Raw genomic sequence first — 23,754 nt, forward strand, 5'->3', positions numbered from 1 at the left:
TGGTGGCCATGGTTGAAGTTCTGGTTTTGTTTTTCTGTCTGTGTGTGTGTGTGTGTGTGTGTGTGTGTGTGTGTGTGTGTGTGTGTGTGTGTGTGTGTGTGTGTGTGTGTGTGTGTGTGTGTGTGTGTGTGTGTTAACCCTATGGCAAGATAGTGTGGACTGTGTGGTACACAGCTGTGCATGTGGGTGTAGACAGAGCTAGGCACAGTAGGCATGCCCTGCTGCCTGACAGCTTCCTCAACACCACCCTCCCGTTCCCCAACCCTGAACACACACACTCAAGAATTAATCCAAGCCAACATACACCACACACACACACACACACACACACACACACACACACACACACACACAAGCATAACGCATGCTCTAACAAAATCAATCCAAGTCGGTGTAACCCTTCCATTCGAACAACCACAGCCTAAAAACTCGACATATACTCTCTCAGCAAGCTGTTGTGACAGGCTTGGATTTCTTCAGCTCTGGGCATGTCATATGCTAATGTATTCATCCACCCACAGTAACTGGAGAAGCAGTGCTCTTAAGTACAGTCCAATCAGTCTCAGGCCTGCTAATGGCTCCAATCCAGTTTCCTACTTTTTCTTTCTCTTCAAATGCCATGTGGTCGAATGTCCCCCAAAGCTGCAACAGCCCAACAATGTGACTTTGAGTTTTTGAGGCAGAAATACTTCAGTTTCATTATCTCGACAGTAGAAATTAATTAACTTATTAACCCTTTGCAAGCTGCTTATTTCCAAATTTAATTTTGTTTGCGGTTTAATTTTTCAAAAATATCTTGTGTGACATTTCATCTGTGCCTCACGCAATTTCAAAACCACTTTATCAACAACCGAACAACAAAGAAAGGGGATATTCAGTGAAGATTTTGTTTTTAATTAGTACTAGACTTTTTCTTAAAAATCTATTCTATATTCAGCATAACAAAGGCCATTGACAACCCAAGAATAAGAAACAACAAAACATAAGCAGTGGACATACCTCAACATGTCACAGACAACAGTGCTTTCTGGAAGAATGCAGGGCAGAGAAAGAAATATGAACAAAGCAAAAAAAGCAAATCTCCACTCAAAGACTGACATGTTTCAATGAAAATGTAACCCAGTGTAATTACAGATTGTCATAAAAATTGCATAACTATGTGTTAAACAATAAGTTACATACATTCAAAGTGTCTTTGCAGAACCAGAGGCCTTTGGTTATTGTTGGGATGTGAGGCAGCGTTTAAACTCCTGGCCATATGTGCCAGTGCAAATACAGGTCAGTCTATGTGAATGTCCTCATTTTACAGCTACAGTCCTGGTGGAAAATACAACCAATTTAACTGTGACACCACTCAGGATCAATATGGCTTCATCCCCAGCAGGACAGAGGGGCCAATCAGATGATGGGCCTGAGAGGCCCTTAACAAAGTGGGACAGACTCAACTGACCCGAGAGCAGGAGAGGAGGAGGAGTGATTAGAGGAGAGGAAGTGGAGAGAAGAGACAAGACCAGAGGAGGGAGACATAAGGAGATGAAAGAAGACAAGACCATAGACGAGGTAAGATGACAGGAGACAAGAAAGGAGATGAGACGACACGAGGAAGGAGATGTGAGAGAAGAGGAGACAAGACAAAAGGAGAGGAGACATGAGGATACATAGTGAGAAGAGAGGAGACAAGGCCAGAGAAAAGGAGAGGAGCTTTAAAAACAGCACTGGTACGTCTTTATAAAAATAACTAAAGAATCTTAAAATACAATTTCCAAGCCATACTGATTGATAGGTTTCATACTTTATGCAGTACACAGAACAAATTTTTGTGATTGCATAGTCTTAACTGTTGAAGAAGGTAAAGAGGTATGTCCGCTGAAAAGAAACCAAAAGCACATTCAGTACATCTTTAAATCAGACACACAACACAGGATATCTACAATAACAGAATATAACAATGGAGTAATAATGCTGCTCTGAGCATCAGCTGATTATATGGAAAGCTATACAAATGAAAAAAAATGGTCTTACAACAAAAACTACTATTTAAACTTTCTGGTAATAACGCTAATATTCTTTGTATTTTCCCTCATGTTTACACATGTAAATAGAAGACAAATGTGCCATTTTTATACAGAATTTAGAAATTCACAAAATAAATAAATTTGCTGTGGCCTTAAATTTGAATCTAAATTGTATATATATATATATATACACACACCTTGAGCCTGTGAAGCAGAGGCTGATAAAATCTGTTTTATCCTGTGTATTATTTCTCCTCATTTGTGCCTCTTGTGTCTCTAGTTCCATATGAACAACTCTGATGTTGGACTGTCCCTGCTGGACAGAAAATGCCCATATCATAGTAAAACAGTTTTTAAGGCCAGAAATAATAGAGTGAATGGATACTTTTTTTTTGTTTATATGAAAATAAATGAGTAATTAGATCTTAAAAGTCTGAAAGGATATTTAGTCCATTTCTCATCTTTTTCCCAGACATTTCCAAGAAAGAGTCTCAAGCTGTTTGAATATCCTGTAAGGCACTCTTCAATTAAACTCTGAGATGTGTATTTTTCACTGGATTGGACACTGTGACAGAGCATCCATCCCTGAACCATGGGAACAGAAACTCTTATATGCTTTAAAAACACACATACTCTCAGCATGCTCTCAGATGTCTGATTTCATTGCACCATTTGGCATTCAGTTCTCAGTCTTGGTTTGTTGCATCCTCTTCATTAAAAATAGTCCACTCCAATGAGATGGAAATTAAGAAAATGACTAACTGGCACATTTGGTAGATGGGATCCCTGGTTTATCCAATGGCTGTTCTCCTAAACAGGGATGTATGGTTGTGTGTATCATGTTTAAGTAACTTCTTCTTCAAAAAAAAAAAAACTACACACTCCCTTGATTTTAAAATTAGGCACATCTTCACAAAATATGTGAGTAAACAATAAATCCTGAGGCTGAACTGATCAACCTTTAAGAGCAACACACCGCAGGATCCCTCACTTCTGATCTTTGATCAGATCACTGTGGTAGGAAAAGAAAACATCAACTGTGTGATCAAAATTGATTCAATTGTTGTTTTTGGTTCAGCTTGCGTCCTGCAGCTCTAAGCCTCTGCAGGCTCTGTCTTTATCTGGATAAAGTTTGCAGGCAGTTGGAGAGAGAGTGGCAGCTCCTGCAGGCCTTTGATTCCCTGTTCAGGCTGCAGGGACATCTCCCCACGAACTTCAAGCTCCTCCACAGGGGTCAGGCCCTCACTAGGGCTGCTGCTCTGGGAGTAATGTCCATTAATTATAGTGTGGCTTGCATCCCCCAGGCCGTGGCTTTGACTGGTATCAGTGATCACAGTCCTGTACTGCAGCTCTGCCTCCTCTACCTCCATCTCTTCTTTCTCAAATGTATGTACTGCCAGTGATGGATCACTGTTCACTATCGACTGAAAGTAGCTTGGGTCCAGCATCTCCTCTTTTACCTGCAGCCCTGAGAGGTCACTGGATTTGAGCACCGTGGCAATTACAGTGCCGGGCTGCTGTGCCACCATGGTCTGCCCGCAGGTGGTGTTGATGGCAACCAGGCGGGGGAGACTGTTGAGGTTGGAAGCGGTGGAATTGATGACTCCTTGAGGGGAAGTGCAGGATGAGGGGGAAGAGGAGACGGCAGAGGGGCCCAGACTGGTGACCAGAAGCTGCTGCGGGAGGCCGTCCTGCAAGCTGTTGGCTCCACCTGTTAGAGAAGCTGTCTGGATGGTGAGCACATCTTTACCACCTGCTGTGGTGGAAGGCATGGTGTGGAGAATCACCCGAGGGGGAGAAGAATGGCTGGAGTCTCCATTGGCCAGAACAGTGGTAAGGGGCACCGACTGAAGAGAGCCAGAAGAAGTCAGGACCATAGGAACTGATGCACGAGCTGTGATGGTCCTAATAAGACAAAATGAACTGATCATGAACTTCTGTTTCTTCATCTTCTCTGACATAGCTGTTTAAATTGGATATTCAGTTTGCAGTTTTGCAATTATAGACAAGGATTAGTTTTTAATGGAACCCTGTTGAGAAAGTTACCCAGTGCACAGCTATGATCCTAAACAGCAGAACTAATGCCCTTATTAATATAACAAACAGCTTTGTCAACTGTACTGCAGAAATCATTATTCTGCTTGATTCCTAACTGCAGACAATGTTTAACAGCTCAGAAAAAGCCAAATGACTCATAATGCAAATGATAAGAAGTAACACAGACCAGCACAAGCTGAAAAACAAAAACAAAAAAAACCTGAACATATAGTATAGTATTATACAGTATCATTATACACTTCACAAATGTATTATTTGCTGCAAAGCCGCTAGAATAGACTGGATTATATTTTTCAGGTTTTGGTGTTTTTCTGTAGATATAAGATTTCAGGATGCAACTGAACTCTCTCATGAGTCACAGCAGTTAAATGGTTGTCGAGGGTCGAGTCTGTCATATTATGTGATTATCAAGGACAGGTGCTTTTCTGTACATGTGTATAAGAACCATATTCAAGTCAGGTTTTCTCCAATTATTGAATGTCAGGGCCACCAAACAAACAAGCTTTACATTTCTAAAACCTATTCCAAAAGGCTTTTGCTATGCAAACATCCTGTGAGTCTTGCGATAGAGACTAATGCTATGGGTTTTTTCTTTGTTTTGTTTTTTGTGGTTGATATAAATTGTATTTCCCAAAATACATTTATTTGTTTTCTTGTTGAAATACCACTCTCATGTCTCCCTGTTCAATATAAGTAAGCCTACAGCCAGCATCTGGTTAGCCTACAGTAGCTTAGTGTGCAGACTAGAAACTGGGGGTAACATAATCTCTAAAGCTCATTGAATAACACGTTATATCTTGTTTGTTTAAGCTGTACAAAAACTAAAGTATAAAAACAACACGTTGTGGTTTTATGTCGGGATTATCTGCTGGAACAATTTCTTGGCATGAGGTTCTCAGGCAACAAGCAGGGCCAGTCTAGCTGTCCCATCCCCACATTTCTAGTTTTTATACTGAACTAACTGGCTTCTGGCTGTAGCTTCATGTTTCTTTCTCATCACTTTATCTTAAAGAAAGTGTGTAGCCATATATCCTAACATGTTGCTCTGTTATTTTAGTTTGTTTTTACAGCACTGTGACAAATATATGTACATATCCATATATATATATATAAGGTAATATTTCCCAAATGTATCCATCTAGCTTTAGTTTAAAAGATCAGCTCACATGCCAGATCAAAGCTAATGGTTCCTCTCTATAACTTCAATGTATGTTCTTCTTACCTCATAGCTTGTGTTGGATCTTGGATGGCTTCGTTGACTTGCAACATATGAACAGAGTGAAGGAGCTGTTCGGGCTGTCTGCCATTAGCTTCCTGATGCATACATTCATCATTAGGCTCTTTCTTCATCGGCTTCACTGAGACTTGGTGTTGACCATGGGCCTTCCCGTGCCCTTTGGACCCTCCACGGACCATAGACCTCCCGTTGCTAGATCTCTGGTTACCGGTGCCACCATTGGCATCAGAGCCTGGCTCTTCATCCTCAATTACCACCAGATCAGCTGGCATCTCCTTGAACTGGTAAACCAGACGCTGCCCCTCCACTTTAGCCAGGATGCCTCTCTGATAGTAGTACCTGGAGGAGAAAGTAGATAAGAAGCTGTTTAATACATTGTAGACACTGTCATCACTCAGATCTAGCAGCCTCATAAAATTTTAAACTGTCATTCCAGAGTGTTATTATGGACATTTGTGGGGATCATGTCTACAGGGTTCAGAGATAAATGGGAGCAAATGCGCATAACAACACTTTGGAAAATGGTACTCAGCTGAATGTTCCTCGTACCTGAGAGCTCGTCCCATGGTCTCATAGTTCATGTCAGGCTTGTTCTTGTGTTTGCCCCACAGCTTTGAAACTGCCTTGGAGTCCACTAGCTTAAAGATGCCTTTCTCCCGCTGTGTCCACTTGATGTATTTGGGACAGGTGTTTTTATCCTGCAGTAATGCCAGAAGGAATTCCCACAGGTAGATGGTGTTGCCTGCAAATTGGGGGAAAATAAAATTAAGTTGTGTTTTTAACATTCAAGCACATCATATATCTATGGTGGGGCTTTAGAGATGTGCTACACACATCTATAATTCATTTAACAATTTTTAGAGCTTTGCTTAAAATATTATATGACAGCTAAGGTGTTCCAGGAAAAACTTGTCTTTTCTTAAAACCACTGTTGTGTCAGTTGTGTGTGTGCATGTGTGCCTTGAAAGGGAATTAATTATATCAAACCTGGGACTAGATTACTCTAATTTGTGAGATCCTGTGGTTAAAAACAGCAATGCTCCCAGTAGTCACTTGAATCCCAGACACCATGACAAGGTGATGTATATGTGTGTAGCTGAACCTGCAGTCCTCCTCTTTGTGTCACACTGTATGGTGCAATAATGGTCTACATTAAGCGGCACTACTCTACTTCTATCGGTACAACATCAATGTGCCCTCCAGCCTACAATCACTTCTGTTACTCTGTGAAACACAGCAGTCTGAGATCTCCTCATCCATTAACTCGCTTGGATTCAACCCCGCTGGACTACAGGGGTTGAGGACTGCTGTTTGTACACTCCACAGGATGAAAAACAAGAGCATACACAAGAGGGGGAAAGACCTTGATTTTTATTGGCTCATCACAGAAATGTAGACTATTTAGTGAGGCTTACCTTTGCCCTCTTTGCTCTTCTTCTTGAGTGGGAGGCTAGGGGTTGTGATAGGGGAGCAGGGACGCACCGTCCGTGGCTTCCGCACTGTGATTCAAATTGTGGGGTAGTGTGTTATTAAGTGGAAGGTTTAGAGTGAAGTCACCCAATTCCCTACAGCACTGAAATTTTAGTAGAAGAGATCATTCCTGTGCTCTATTGGGGAGGAAAAGGAAAAGAATGTTACCTTTGGTTTTTTTCTGAGGTTTTAAGGGACTCTTTTGGAGAATCTCATCTATGGATGAAGTGTCCTCATCTAGGGACACATCAAGGGTTCCACTGTCCATCTGGTCAGGCCTCAGTGGGTTGTATGTCAGGTCTGACTCTAATAGAGTACCATAGGAGTGAACTGAAAACATAAAACAGAAACAGGCAAACATTGAACAGACCATAAATACTTTGTATCATTGCCCAAGCATGAGTAATGTTGAATTAACACTTATTTTGTGCATTTTTTTTTCCAAGAGTGCAAATGAACTTACTCATACGCTTCTCGTCCAAAATGTTGTTTGGAGACTCCATGTTAAGAAGAGCAGCTGCAGCTTCACTTGTCTCAATGCTGTCCTCGGCCCCTGAAACTCTTGTTTCTGTGCACCAGACAGACAAATTCAACATGAGATCCTTGGAGTATTTGGGTTTATTTTAAAAGGTAATATGAAGATGAGCATTTATTTGTACTAAGGTAAGCTTGCATAAACAGGACAAGTTTGTTACAAGAGGTATCAAAAAAAATTAAGAAAACTAAATGGTAAATGTACATGCTAAGAATACTAATAGAAAATAAACAAATTAACTAACTACTGCTGTATTGAATGTACACCCAAACTGAGTAACTTCATTTAAAAATTTACAGTAAAATATCTTAACCTGAGAGGTCCACCCCTCCCACCATGATAGATTGTTCCTCCACCACATGGAGGGTTGTGTCCACCATGATGCCATTGGTCACCTCATCGGACTCAAGGCCTGAGTAGACCTGCAGCAGATCAGCTGCAGGAACCTGCTCAACAATCACCGCTGGGAACACTGATGGGTCATCCAGCTGAACAGAGAGAAAACACACACACATAAAAAAACATGCTGTAACACAGGAGCTATAACTGAGGGGACTGACAGTCTGTCTTTGCACATACAGTACGTATGTGTATATGTAATAAAAACACCATTAATTCCTCCACTACACATCATAAATGCAATATAAAAACCACAAATGACACCAGATTAATGCTATAACCCGATCTGGTCCCTTATTTTTATTGCCTTGTAAAATATTGCAGATTCATACTCAATTTCAGCTAGCGTGGAAACACATGGCATGGCAGAGAGCTCATTTTTGTAGTGTCGCAGCGGTCCACAGGGACCTGCTGAGGAAGACGGGAACCAGCTGTTTGATTTGGCCTACTTCTCCTGAGAAGTTAATGTTTTATATAAGCCCAAATGAATGCTAATGCATCAGTCATGAATTGCAGGCAAGCACCCTCTTCATCATGTCCTAAATGTGCTTTGGGAATTCTAACCTTGCCATCTCATTTCAGGCATGGCACAGCCCGATGCAGGAAGAAGCTGGGGGACAGAACTGAATTGCCGGAGTTTCGGCCAAACCACTGAGGAATGACTGAGAAGCCCATCATACTCCTCAAACACAGACCTTGTCAAGAGTGCTCACCGGGTGCTAGGTTCGTGTCAATGTCAGGGACATGGGGACTAACTCAGTCTGCTGAATTAAGTGAGTCATATGCTCCTCTAAAGCTCTTATTTTGATGTTTCTCTGATTCTAGAAGACTAAGTGATAGCTGTGTGTAAAACAGACAGGAGGAAGGCACATCTCGTTAAAAACTAATCCATGGCATTTAACATTTTTTATCCCATAATCAAGACTTCTGTAAATAAACCTTTTAATCTATTATTAACGGTTTTAAAATTCCATGGTGACCTCAGATATTTTCATGCAAAACCACTCAGTGACCTGTCTACCAGGAGATGGCAGCAGACTACACTTCAAATTGTTTCTTTACAAAGTCAGTGCCAAGAAGCTAATGCAACTGGTTTAGCTATTTGAGGAATGGCTTACAAATGCATTACATGTCAGAAAAACACTGAAAAGGTAGATGTGGATCATTTAAGACCACATTTGTACAGTCATGACCTGATTGAAGGCAGGGACAAGACAGAAAAGGTCCAGTAAAAGGATAGAAGATAATATGAATAAAGGCTTATCTGTTTCTGCACAAGAGTGCCTTGTTGGTTTGGACCTTAAGGGCATACCAGGTGTCTGGGCCTTGACCCTTGGGGGTGGGAAGAGAGGGCAATGGAGTCCATGGCTACACCTCCATTTCGGTTACACTTTAACCAGGAAGCTAACAGACTGAATCATTTTTTGAACACACTGTTAAATTGGTAGGCCTCAAACACACTAACAGTAATTAATAAAGGATTATTAGTAATTGTACACACTACACATTCATGTATATGTCTGTGAGTCTAGAGCAAGATGGCTCCCTAAGACATCTATCAAAACTGTGAAAATGAGCACAAACAGTTTATGTCATCTCACCAGCAAAACCACAACGCCTCCTGGGGCTAATAAAAAATCCAGAGTTTTGCTTTGACTATGGCACTATCAGAGTTTCCCATTAATCAGAAGCTTTGGTAGACATTATCAGCTAGTGAGACAGTGAGGCTACTACATCTCCTCGTCTGCGCTTAATGTGTGTTGTCCTTGAGTGAGAAGCAAGTGTGTGTGTGTGTGTGTGTGTGTGTGTGTGTGTGTGTATAGACAAAGGCTTTTTTTTTGCTCAGCTCCTCAAACAGCGGCACCTCCCACCCCCTCTCACAAAATGCAGAAGCCTCTGTCCCACACAGTTTGCTGACAGAGCGTGAGACATCTGAAGCTGCTTTCTCTGCTGTTGTTTTGATATTAACTGGATTTTGTGTTTGCTGGGAGCACCACAGACTAGATGTGTATTGTCATGTAAACTAACTGCTTGTTTGACAATATGAAAAGCATACTGCAATGCACAAGATAACTATAGAGGGGAGGTGTAAAAACAGTGGAAAGGTGGGACCTTATGGATTATGTACTCCCAACACATCTGACAAACAATACTGAACACCATAAAGGTTTTAACTGATTCCACCTCTTTGTTGACTTGAATGGTGTTTCTACTAGGGAAACAGGCACGATAAGAATCAAACCCATTTGCATTTCTGAGTTCCCCATTCTGCCTTTGAACGCAACAGCATCTGTGCAGGCTGCCCCACCACCCACACCTCCCCACCCCACTCTCTTCTGCTTTACCTGCCTAGCCACAATGGAGCCCAACGGTCATGTACTTTCAAGATCCTCATAATCATGCAAAATTAGTAAAGGCCTTATATTTTTATTACAAAATAAGAGAACACATTTTTTGTGGCTACCTGTAGTTGGATAGGAACTCGACTGTATAGAAATTCAAAAACTTAGTTATCCCCCTGCTGTCATTACATGAAACATCACTGACGAGCAGGAAAAATACTTACTTGAAAAAACAATAACAGTAAGTCTAATCATTACAGAAACAGCTTTATGTTTTCACTCAGCTCTAACAGTTTTGTTGTTGCCAAAATAAATCAGGCAGCAGAAACAAAATGGCCACCACATTAGTACGTTAGTGTCTTGTTCCTTTTTGGGGGCATTTCCAGAACTTGGTAAATAAGGGCATACTGTTTGCACAAAAGGTTGAGTGGGTGCAGCAAGCAACAAAACTGTAGCACTGGAACAATGCGATGAATTATCCCATCCCTTCTAAGCAGCCTGCAACTGGTCTGTCAGGTTAGGCCTGAACCGGTGCTATTCAGGGATCGAGTGACAACATGTCACTGTAGATGCACTCATACAGATACCGGTACTCATAAACACATATACATCCACACTTAAAATCAAGCCTGTTCCACAGATTCATACACGGGTGTGGGGAAAACTGCACACCTGACCAGACAAAGAAATGGCACAGCCAAAGGCTGACACTGCATAAACACACAGTAACCTTTGTGTCTTAAACACATTCATGGCCAAGACCCACCATTTACCTCCCACGCACCCTAACCTCACTTCAAGTTTTTCAATTTTTCCATTTCTGTGCTCCTAGCAGCCCACGCTTATCTTCCCAGACCTCCATTCTGCTCCATCCTTCCCTTCACCAGTCTCATTCTCCAGTAAGTTCTCAGAGTTAAAGATCACGGGCAATGAGCCACAGCTAATCCTGCCCAAGTGACCACTCTGTTTACACAAGTTTTGTTTGTCATGCTATTAAAAATCTCCCATTTATCAACAAGATCACAGCGCATCTGGTTGAAAAAGATGGGTGGTTAAACACTGGCACAAAGGTCATTTGATCAAATTAAAAATGCAAACTACAAGCAGCGCAGTTAGGCAACAGAGAAAAACATCATCTGACTTGACTTGGTTTGAAACTACTGCACATGTACCTGATTGATTTCATCCATCCCGTTGCTGGCAAATTCAAACACCAGTTCACTGGGCTGTACTGCAGTCGTCATAGCAGTGGATGTCAAAGGGCAAAAACCAGCCTAAAATATCCCAGCTATGACTACTCCAGCTCCTTCTCTGCACAGACAGAGACTCAGCTGCACCTCACAAAATGGCTTCTCTGTCGTCGTCCTTCTGCTCTCTGGTCTGGGTGGTTAGTGGTCCGAGATAGAGACCACGAGCCAGGTTTCAGAGGAGTGCTGTGGCCCAGGTGGGAGCAGCCTCGTCCCTCTCTGACACAGAGGCTGGGTCCCGCTGCGCCTGGAGCATTTACACCTGGCAGAGAGAGAAAAAAAGATATAGGGGCTAAGGTCAGGAGACATATTAGATCAGCTTAATGTCACTAAGAGACAAGAGAAGTAGGGAGGAGCAGAGACAGTACAGAGTAGAGGCCTACACCGACCTAGGCAGCATATTCGTATAGAGCTATTTGTAGATCTCATGTTCATAGCTGAAATGGCCACACGTTTCAGATCACTATTTCATGCCTCCCTGATTGAAAACCCTGTTAGAAAAAAAAAAACTCTTAATGTTACTATAAACGAAAACCAAGAAACACAGCAAGTTCTTACATCAAATCTTGCCTCTATTTCAAAACTGTCTCTGAAAGTGAGACACCCTTCAGCACACCATCCTAGATCATAATGTTCACAGGGGCTTATATTATGATCACATGAGCGGGTGCTTGGATAGAGGGTCTGAACGATACCCCCACCCTGCACAGAAACACACACACAGGCAAGAGATCACTCGTTTGATGATGCTCTGGAAGTCCCTCTGTGCTCACCCTCAGGGAGTTATTGTGATCACTGACAGCGGGGGGAGGGAAGCTCAAGGCTATTTGGTTGTTAGTATCTGTGTGCTGAGGTGTGTCCCAAAAACCCGACACCCAAAAGGGAGGTTTCGAGGCTGAAGGATGGGAGGGCAGGGATGTTGGGTTATAGGATAAATGAAAAAGGAGACCCTGAGGCCACACACCCCCCAACCCCTCTTCTTTCCCACAGACCAAAAAGCTGGCAGGAGCAGAGAAGTTAGAAATGGCAATGAAAAGCACCAACACACACACACACACCATTGCTGTTTTTCCCATTACTACAGGGTGGAGCTTATTTGCTTTGAAATGCCTGTGTGACTGACGAAGTTGCATACCAGGCCCAGTATTATTTGAGAGGAGGTGGTGGGGGGTGTTAATAATGGGAGGAGGTGATAGAAATTAACTGAATTTTGCAGCTTGTGGGGCACAGAAGTAAACTAGCAAATTTTGCAATTCTAGCTACAGTAGCAAAATATGACCAGAGCCTGGAAAACATCACTTTGGGAAAAACAGAAAAGAGGCAGTGGAAACAAAATCTGAAGTCCTGTCTCATTCCAGTAGGCCTCTCTTGCTGTCTCCACAGAGCAGCGTCCATGCGCCCCTCTGTCAGAGATGGACATTGCTACCATGGAGCTTTTCTGTACCCTGGTTTTTTTGTCATGTTTGCCGCAGGGGAGACTGACATTACCAGACATTAACAAACAAACAAACAAACAAACAAACAAACAAACAAACAAAGGGGACATAGTGTACGAAGATTCCAAATGGATTAGGTATATATCAATAAATACAAAAAAATAACCAAAAGAAAAAACATGGCTGGAAATATGTCTGCCTGTTAAATGATTTTCAACTTTTCAATTTCACATGAATCACGCAGACACATTTGCAGCAAATGCCCTCTTGAGCATTCACAAGCCAGACCAAGGCACCCACATGGGATGAAATAAACATATGATACATAGATCATATGGGTTAACTCTGAAATTGTCCTGCCCACCCTCACTGCCTTATCCAAGAGACCCAGGAGACACGAAACAACAGGTGTCCTCTGCAAAAGATTCTTAGTTGAAATCTTTGTTGTCTATATGAATTGTCACAGTTTGCACTTATAGACATTTATGGAGCTTTTAAAGTGAATGTTTCAGCATATAATGCTGGGCAATGAGTAAACCATGAGCAAATTATCAGCATCCTGACATTAATGGGTTGTCAGACGACAGAAATCAGACTGTTGTTAAATTAAGGTACAGTCACATTTCCCATGTTCTACATTTGTGTCCCTCACTGACTTCATGTGCTTGTCTGCTGTGTTCATACTAAAATGTATCAGACTGTGTCAGTGTTTGCACATGTGTGTTTTCTATAACCCTCCTGTCAGGGCTTCATTGATCTGGGTGGCCCAGTTGGCATAGTGCTCACAGCAGACAGGGATACAAGTGAGCCAGCCATTACTCAGACGCAGCCTGCACATTATCCCAGAGCACATGACAACAGCTGCCTTGTCCCAGGATAGGGGCAGGGTTGTAACTGCACTTACTACATCATGAAGAGGAGAAAAGCAAAGGGAGGATTTTTACTGGGATGTTAGTCAATGCATAATAAGTGCAGAGAGCAAACAGACTCCCTGTGACTTGCACTGGGTGGGGCATCCTGGTGAGGTCTTCTGCATGAAATGTGTAACTGTGGTGCTCTGTATTTAAACACCAATGAACACATGCTCTAACACATCTGCAAGCCATCCCACTCCCTCTCCTTGGAATTCCTACTAGTCTCTGCTGTTAATAAACGTGATGAAGGCAACAAAAACATCCTGAAATAATTTCACACAACCTATGCACCGAAAATAAATAACTATTCTGACTGATTACTAATTTTTACTTTGCTGATTTTTTGTCACTTCATAGCAGAGGAAACAAGCTGTAAACAAACAATGACACATTATTTTTTGATATAACTGCTATACACCTGCTCAGCAGTTGACTATATGCAGCAAGCATAGAGCACAGTAAGAATTTGTAATGGTCGTCTATGGTGTAAGAACTTTATCAAACAAAACTCTATAAATTGCTTGTAAGGGCTTAATGTTCAAGTGATTAACAGTCCCAGTATTAACCTGTTTTGCAGTATTCATCTGTTTTGCTTAGTTCACTTACTGAGCCTATTGGGCCCATGGTGGAGTGAAACCAACCTGGGAAATAAATTTGGAGTTTCCTGTCCAGCCTCTCTCAGAGTGATGAAGCCACTTGGATGGGTGGCGAAACGTTTCACCTTTAAAGAACTGAAAGTCCAGTAGCCATGACTCAACCTCTAGATAACTTTCCCTGGACAACTGAGAATCTACACAGACATATCCCAGTATTAAGGTTATTATCGCAGAAGATGAACAAAACAATTAAATGTTCAATTTTAGAAAGCAGAACCACACAATTTTCAACATTTTTGTTTAAAAATGTCCTTGACTACTATCTACATTTCAAATGATCTACATTTATTTATATTAAAAAAAATAATCATCAGTTGCTGCCCCAAATATAAATAATCATCAGTTGCAGCCCCAAATATAATCATTAACATGGACAGCTGATAGTATAATTCTTATCAGGTGACCACAGTGATTTTTTTTTTTTGTAAATCAGTCTCCTCTCCTTTGGTCATTACGGCTGTGTATTATATATGGCAGCCTGGTGTGCAAACACTGGCCTACTCCACCCCTACAGCATGGTGACTGCCAGTCGCAATAACAACCAATTAGAGTCAGGATTCATGAACAAATGGAGCATTCCCAGAAGGCCCTACTTCCCCCGCTTTAGTCTCTTCAGCTGAGCTCATTGTTGACCATGAAAGGAGGTAATTTAAGCCAATTGAATGACTATGTAATGACTCACCCTGCATGTGGTGAGTGCAAACATTATGAGATGCAAGGAAAGGACCAGGGCAAACTTACTAATCAACCATTTTCAGCTCAGATTACAAAAATGCAGATTTGCTCAGGTGACATGATCATTCTGTAGTTTACTGGAGAGGCTACTGTGCACAGGACTTCAAGATCTCTGATGGTGTATGAGAACATAGGATATTCCTGGTGTTTTCCCCACACACAAATAGCTGGTGCAGATGTGCCTAGTAAAAACTGAAATGGACATAAGTCAGAAGTCTCTCTGTACTGATGAAACACCTCCAAAGATTTCACAACTGACAAAAGCAGCAATGCTGCCATTTCCCCATTCATTTCCAAGAGACAGGTTTCAGTACTAACACAAAAGAAATGTTTGTTTTAAAATAATCCTACAAATTGGATGTTCTCCCAATTCAAAGAGAAACACTGACAAGCAGGATGACAGAAAATGTGTATGCCATGTTATTGAATGGCTGTTTTTGTAGTATCCTCTGGGTTCCTGTAAAGGAAATGACTCAGTGATATGAGGCTCAAGCCCATTGCTGGAGCCCTGTGATAGCCCGTATGAGCATCAGAGGATCATGGTCATCATTGCTGGACAGCAGTTCTTTTTTAGGCCTGTTTTACCCGATGTCAATAAACTAAGCATCAGTATATAACAATGGCATTTTAACACAAAGAAAAAATGGTGAACAACAAGCATTTTGCCTAAGTAGAAATGGTTTATACGAGCAAAGAGATGTAAAATGCATAATGGGAAAAATACTGTATTTATTTTCTGCATTTCAACATAAACACTCAAATTCAAGAGTTGTTAACCAAATTATAGCAGCAGACAATCATACTGCTTGAAAATTGTTTGCTGATACAACATAGAAGGAGAACAGCAAGTATGCAGTTGCATCAACACTAGACAAAAAAAAAAAAAAGAAACGGTGGTTTTTCACCACTCTCACAGCACTATGTCAGCAGGATAAAACTGTTTTGTATACAGTATTTTCTGTGCATTCTACAATTTCACTAGAACGCTCATTGCACAATACAGCATCTCCCTATGTTTGAAACTCCAGCTCGATTTTATTGAGCTAAATAAAGGAGAGCTTTCACTGCCATCCTGGGGCACATCATGTGCATGGCGATAAAATGGCAGAAACGGCCACGGACAGCGGGCACAGACTGACTAATAGCATGTGGCTGCAGAACACAAGACATCAGAGACACAGACCAGAGGGCGCTGTGTCCGAGCCAGTACTCACTGTGTTTGTCCTACATGAGGAGACATTTGGCTCTATAGTTCCAGGGCTAGATGAAGACTGAAAGAAAAACGTCACGTCGAGCACAGGCTCTCTGAAGGAGAATGGAATTTAATCTCATCTCCTGCAAAACTTTTCCACCCAGGCCCTGGGAGAGGGAACCATGTCTTCCTGTGACAGAAGTTGTTTGTGCCAGCTAACACACTAGTTGGTCTAATGTTTTGCATTTTTTCGGGAAGATTACACATTTGCTTTAAGCAGGATAATATGATCTGGAGAGCTGGGACAGAAGCTTAGTATGGTCCCCACACAGAAAAGTTCAGAAATGTTTTCAGACACCAGACTCCATATCTTTTTTTGTCACTTTTTGAATCCAATATATAACAGACATGATTCCCTCCCTCTTCTCTGTCCTACATTCTTCATTCACATGCCCTTTATCCTAGCACAACATACTGGACTTTCTTGTTTAGGACAGACAAGAGAAATAATGGCAGAAATAGCAGTGACATATTTTAAAAGTATGTAGGAAAAACACCCACAAACTGACCTGTGAATCTTGCACTCACAGGAACAGCATCACTGAACAGTGGGTTTCTGCTGCTTCCTGTCTGTTAAACCACACTCAGAAGAAAATTTCTTCCTCTGTAACAGCGGAAAGTTCGCAACTCCCCCTCCTTCCTTCTCAAACAACATGCTGTTACTCTCATAGATGTGACTCTTGTCACACAGGTACCATTTCCTACATCAGTAATATAGTTACTAGAAATATATCCACAAGTGACGTAAAAGACAAAAATGACTGACTTTCAATTGAACTGTTTTGAAATGTGTTTTCACCTGCAAACTCACTGGAAAATATGTTTTGCATGCAAGAGTAAAAATCTCAAAAAATCAAAAATGTTTAAGGCAAAGGTTTTGCAAAGAAGCATGAATACATAAGACAATAATAGGCTGATAGTGGAATTTTTAATCACAATTACGTAAGATTAGAGACACCACTAGCTATTGTTTCTCTCACCTTCTGACATTTTCAAGCCTGCTACACTCAGGTTGTTTAATGACAGTCATGGTGAATTCAGGAGGATCACAGCAGGGCTCTTAAAGCCACACCTGCCCTTTGCAGACATGTCTTCTCCACAATGCTGACACAAGGCGTGCAAACACAGACAGCATTACTAACCCTCCCACCCCTCCGCACATGCACACGCGCGCGTGCGCACACACACACACGCACACACGCACGCACGCACACACACACACACACACACACACACACCCCTAACCTGGCCTCATGAGTCGGTTTCACACAAATTCTCAGAACCATCTACAAAGTTCCTGTCACACAGTGTTCACTTATACATCTGAATACGAAAGTACATCACTTCACAAATGCACTGTGTGTGCAACTAGAACACCCTACGAACTTGTTATGAGCCCCTAGAATAACTGTCCGAAAGCATATGGGCATTCATTAACAATGCAGAAAATTTCCATCTACTGAATTTATTTCTGCTTCTAGCTAATATGAACAGGTGATGAGCCTGGAAATATACCCATGCAAATCAAAAATCACAATAAGTCCTTCAGAATTACACAAGCGTCATTATATTCCATCCTGACAACATTACAGTTGTTGAACTAGATGAGTAATGAATCCAAAGATGGGTTTTGACATAGATAAACATGTTTTGAACCAGATGCAGACCATTTGTAAAAACCACCCCCAGCAGCCTATTTCTATTATGTGGCAACATGCCACAAGTCACAGATAGGAAGAACCATAGATGTTGTGAAAACAGGTCAGGAAATTGCAGCAAATTTTTAGAAAAGATTTTTGTGCACAGATCAAGGTTTTGTTGCTGCAGTGAAGTTGATGAGACTGGAAGATTTTATTAAAGCATTTGGACATGTGTGAGTAACATCATAACAGTAACAGCTAGCAAGGCGATTAATGGTAAAGAATGTGTCATGGTTGTTCAAAATTGCCACAAAAGACAACATAACAGCAATTCTGGTGAAATGCTTTAGATGTGTGTTCTTCCAGCTGACATAATACCACCACTGATGTTTGACATTGTAACTGATAAAATCATCAGACAGGACAGGCTAAAAATAAGATTCCTGGCACCCAAATGTTTTAAACATTATTCTTTGTTAATGAAATATAAGAATATAAAGATTTAATACGGTGTATCTATGTGAGAGCTGAGTAAGCCAACCAGAATCTGATCAAATGAACTGGACTGCAGGGTTTAATAGCTTCCCCAGCCTAGTCAAGGCTGTAACATTGAACTACCCACCAAAAAACGTCACTTTCCCCAAAAATAATGTGCAGATTCATATTTTTCATATACCAGAAATACTTTGCTGTAGCTAACAATGCTATTTACTGAGTTTGCAGATGTGTCTGCTCTTTGAATCAGTAATCTTTTTAATCTGCTCATTGCAGGCCCATCTGATCTATCATGGTCAAAAATGTACACAAATACAATCCTATGTTAAGTGCCATTAACAGTGTTTTTTACCTCTCTTGTGTCTCAGCTTGATACATAATGTCTTTGATTTCAAAATAACAGTGATTCTGAGTAAAAAACACAAAAGCCAAGGATATAAAAAACATGCAAGTCTGTGCGTGTGTCAGTTGCCTCAAACTGCCCTGCTGATTCCTTTCTTGCAGACATATTTGAAATGCTTCATCCTGACTCTGCTGTTGTTTTGGCTGCTGTGTAGGAGCAATTTGATGCATGACTAGACTGGAAAAGCTAAATTCTCTCCTTTTTATATGGTAAGCAAGCCTCCCAGAGGCCTAAGATATATATAGAAGACTGTAAAATAAAATTCAATACCTGCTGCCCTAAAAAAATTATTATGAAAGCTAAATTCAAACCTTGACATGATTCTCAACAGCATTACTTTGCAGCTTACTCAACCTGCTTATTTGCAGACCCATCTCTGATGTGTTTACATTCATACCAACACTAACATGTCATAGCACAGGTACATTATACTGCCAGCAGCAACTGAGGGCATCATTCTCAGAAAAATACCAGCAGCATACTCTCCACCAGCATTAAATAAAAACAAGTTGAAGGATGACACTCCTAATTCTTAAAACTATAAACCACCATGCCAATTTGACTTATAATAGACATCAGATTATATAACTTCCAACAGCAGCCAATTTTCCCGAAAGGGAAACATTTCATTTGGAGCCTATATGCTCTATAAACTTTGCCAAAATACTTTCCATACCAGCTTTGTAACATAACAACAGGCATGTGTTGCACTGAATCTGAGTCAAGGTTAGAATCAGGGGACCTTGCTGTTGCAGAGGAGGCTGCATACCAAACAGGTCTGGACACAAGCAGGCTGATGTGTCCACCCATAGTCAGGCATGCAGCAAAATGTACCAGATAACACACCTAGAGAGGGAGCAGAATCAGAAATGCTAAAATAATCTAAATTCTCTCTGTCTTGTCATACACTTTGGGAGTCAAGCTTTTCTTAAAGGAATAATTTAACACTGTAGACTCTTACATCCATATGATAAATATGTAACTAAGCTTCTAAGCTGTTAGCTTAGCATAAAGACAAAGGTAACAAAATCCACCAAGTTAAATATCCTGTATAACAGCAACTAGTTAATTTTACATTTTGTACACATTAAACAAACAAAATACAACTAAATTAATGAGCTTCAGAGTTGTTTCTAGGCAGATTTTGTTATCACTGGGCTATTATTTCCAGTCTTTGGTCTAAGCCAAGCTAAATGTCTTCATGCTGTAGCTTCATATTTATTTATTTCGGTATCACTATTTTTATTTCCTCTCTCCACAAAGCAAATCCACTAGCAAACAACGTTTTTTGAAACTGAAGCAGGAGGACACACAAATGTTGTCGGCTGGCACACTTTCCTGCTGGAAAGGTGAATACACTACCTGAATACTACAAACATGCTAATTTGCAGCTTTAGCAAAGCTGTTTTTAAGATGTCTGCCGATCAGTTTAACAGCTAATAACAACTAAATCGGCTCGTCTCATCTGATCCTCCGTAAAGCCTCACAGATAGGACCACTCACACTGAGACAGCTTAGCCCCTTCAACAGAGCTTATCTGATTTCACACAATTGGATACTGGGTCAGTGTGGTATTAGGTTTCACAGGCCAATGTTTCTATCTAATCTTGAGGCTACTAAACGTGTGCCTGATTCCTTGGTCTAAGGATATAAGTGCAGAGTCATTGCATGTCATGATGCCAGGCGCATACTTCAAATAGAGACAGGGAAAAAAGTGTGTGACTTTGTGTGAACTAACATACCTCAAATACAACTCATGAAGTCATGACTTGCATACTTCAGTTATTACAACATTAGCTTTACTTCAGTTCCTTGATCTTGTCATCTTGATGATTTCCATAACAGTTGCTCTAATAACATCAACTTAACATTACTAATACCCACATTTGATTTAGTTTATATGTAATTAATGTTTGCTGCTGCAAGCATGAATGAAATGAAATGTTCATTTCACCTATTTACAGAGGTGTTTGAGCTCTGAACAGGAAGCAGAAGGACAGCCTGGCCAGCATGGTCAATATTTGAGAAGTCTTTATGAAATACACTCATTTACATCAGGCAATGACGAAGATGCAGCATTGGGTGCAGAAGATAACAAAAACACATTAAGTGGTTAAAGAGAAAGATGTGCTCAGTGTGGCTATATAACAAAATATTTACATGCTGAACTGTAATAAGAATCTGTAATAATTATATGTGGGTCATAAATCTATTCTTATTTCAGAACACACATACACTAATGACAGGCTCAAGTACACGTTACTACTTTGAAAAAAAAAAAAAAAAAAAAAAAAAGGCCTGACAATCAGGCTCCCAAGGGGCTGGAGTTATGCTGTTCTGACGAGAATTACAATGCAAAAACGCAAAGGTAAACAAGGAGTGGCTGTTGCTTAGAAACAAGTAGAGGAAGAGGGCTTGTAAAGTACGCACTGTGGGACAAGAAAGAGAGAGCAGGTGGGCCTCATTCAGCTCAGCGAAGGCCCAGTGAGTTTGCAAGAACACGCTGACGTCCAAGCACGACAAGCACAAACACACAAATGCAGGGATTTTCAAATGGCTTCTGCCTGTCTAGTACATCAAAAACTATGAACTGTAAAAAAAAAAAAAAACATACTTTTAGGTAACAGTGTACATGCAAGGACCACAACTCACTGAAAACTTGCAGAGTTATAGTCTTTCAGAGATCAGCTATAGTGACATATGAGAAAAATGGCATTTATGTTGGTGTGCATGAAGGCGTGGGCGTAAAGTTAAATGTTTGCTTTGATTTAAGTGGAGCAGCACTAATAAGCAGCATTCTTCACAGCCATTAAGCTAAAATGTAAGAGGGACTTGCGATGTCGTTTCAATAACAACTGAGATTTGCTTGGTTGGAAAATTATAAAGAAATGAAAATGTCACAAACAGGAAGGCTATGAATGAAAGCAAGAATTTAGAGCTAAAGGTAGAAATAAAAGTTGATGTTAAAACATGGTTAGTCTTAAGTGATTATTTTGTGTTGTTCATTTGTCAAAGCTGTGGTTCAGCCCTTGTTTTTGGATGGTGTGTCTACCAAACCAGCTGTACACCATGACAAATTTTCGACAAGCAAAGGCAACATCAAGCTTGTAAATGTGGGTTTCTGAGGTCACACTTAAATTAAATGGTTTAGTCTCTACCACAGTCCTTTTATTTCTGAAGAACTTCCCAAACACAGAGAAGGTGCGAAATGATGTATGCTGATATAAAAGGAGAGCATAAAAAGGAAAAGGGTGTAAGGTTTCAAGATAAAAATAAATAACTGAATAAATAAACTTACTGATCTTTCCACTCAGACAGGAGCTCAGCAGATTATTCTAGTGCTGAAGACAGTTTTCCATACGACAGCCTGCTGCTGAAGCTTTCAGACACCAACACCACTGCAGCTGGGTGTCTGGGACCAAAGCCTCCCAAGACCATGCGGGAAATGAATTTCCCTCTGTGCTTAGGTCAAAATGCTTCTTTGTACTAAGTGATACTGCATTAAAGCCAACATGATGTTTAAATTAGCAATTGGGAGTGTGAGTGATTTAGCAACGGACACCAATTCAAACTCATTTCACTGTCAGATTTATGTTCACATGCATCCCCACTTTTTTTGCATGATCTTAACTCATACAGGGTGGAACCCTTATAAATTAAAAGAAAAACACTGCTCTGAAAGTGTTTTAAGGCCACTGCATTATATAGTGCTAGCTGTTTATAGCTGTCAGCGAGCTGTTAGAAAAGTCATACATGCATTATATTTATTTTTACAAATTCAGTGACAAATAACTGTGCTTCAAACATAGGCAGAGCTAAACAGAAGGCAGCCATTGAATGTTTTATAAGGTTCTGCATACTGCTTTTATCTGGAGCAGGATAAACTTGCACATTAAATCTGTCTCTGCCCACACAAGCTCAGTAAGCAGCTTCTATTACAGATACACTTTTGTCAAGATACATGAATTATCAACATTTCCATGGTGAAGTACTGCACCAGAGATAGCTCAGTATATTAATAAACTTTAAAGTGAGCTATATACTCATACCTCAATCGCAACAGGATTAGCCCATGCAGTTGACAGTCTAGTAATTCATTATTCATGATTAGTATATTTATTGTTCATAGGTTTCTCATTGAGCCTGACACTATATTTAAAAGATAAGTCAACTTGTTTATTTAGAAATTTACAGGAGCCACTTACATGTCTCATACCACCAGTCCATCTGAAAAATTCTACATAGTTTTGCGCATTTGATTCTGTAATAAGGGAACACATTACATAATGTCATTATTGTTATATCATGTCATTATTGCATCTGTATATCTGTCAAATAAATGTAGTGGAAGAAGTCCAAAAATGTCCTCTGAGATGTACTGGGTTAGAGTTATAAAGCAGCATAAACTAGAAATACACTAGTAAAATATCTCAGAAAGCAGCAAAGTACAGCAGTTAAAGTGCTTAGTTACTTTCCAACAGTGATTATGATAAACTGTGTTGAATATGCAGTAAATGGCTATTTGCAGTCATGTTAACAGGAGGCGGAATCTGCTCCCTGATCAGCATGGTACGTTGCATAACCAGGCATGTTATCAAAAGGTGTGACCTGATATTCCACATATCAGCCCCCTCTCACACACTTTCTTTCATTCTAGGACACACTCTTGTCTTTCACCTATTTCAGTCAGGTGGGCGTTATGAGTGTCATACACCTGCACTCTTCTGGAGCCTTCTGCGAACAAAACATGGATAACAAGTATGGACTAGAAGCTCATGTCTCAGAGTTTCTGGTGGGTTTAAGGTGTTGTAAATATGAGTGAAAAATGTGACGCGTGCAGTTACAGTAAATGTGATGTTAATTGCATTCAATGTCATGTGACCCCACTATACACCTTCCACTAAAAAGAATGACTAATTA

The 23,754-nt window shown here is 40.6% G+C and overlaps 1 protein-coding gene across 2 annotated transcripts in view; it reads right to left on the bottom strand.

Moving 5' to 3' along the window:
* Nucleotides 1-873: 873 nt before the first annotated feature.
* elf1 (E74-like ETS transcription factor 1) overlaps nt 874-23,754 on the bottom strand; it is a 36,000-nt gene continuing 13,119 nt past the window's right edge. For both annotated transcript variants that reach the window (XM_026329583.1, XM_026329582.2), the window contains exons 2-9: nt 11,229-11,565; nt 7,629-7,803; nt 7,244-7,348; nt 6,949-7,110; nt 6,726-6,809; nt 5,860-6,052; nt 5,296-5,649; nt 874-3,920 (exon numbers count right to left, since the gene is read on the bottom strand). In XM_026329583.1, the coding sequence (XP_026185368.1) occupies nt 3,110-3,920; nt 5,296-5,649; nt 5,860-6,052; nt 6,726-6,809; nt 6,949-7,110; nt 7,244-7,348; nt 7,629-7,803; nt 11,229-11,300 (1,956 nt within the window). In that variant the 5' untranslated portion in view covers nt 11,301-11,565 and the 3' untranslated portion in view covers nt 874-3,109. The remainder of the gene's footprint in view (nt 3,921-5,295; nt 5,650-5,859; nt 6,053-6,725; nt 6,810-6,948; nt 7,111-7,243; nt 7,349-7,628; nt 7,804-11,228; nt 11,566-23,754) is intronic.

Source organism: Mastacembelus armatus, chromosome 10, assembly GCF_900324485.2.
Source record: "Mastacembelus armatus chromosome 10, fMasArm1.2, whole genome shotgun sequence".
NCBI classification, from domain to species: domain Eukaryota; kingdom Metazoa; phylum Chordata; class Actinopteri; order Synbranchiformes; family Mastacembelidae; genus Mastacembelus; species Mastacembelus armatus.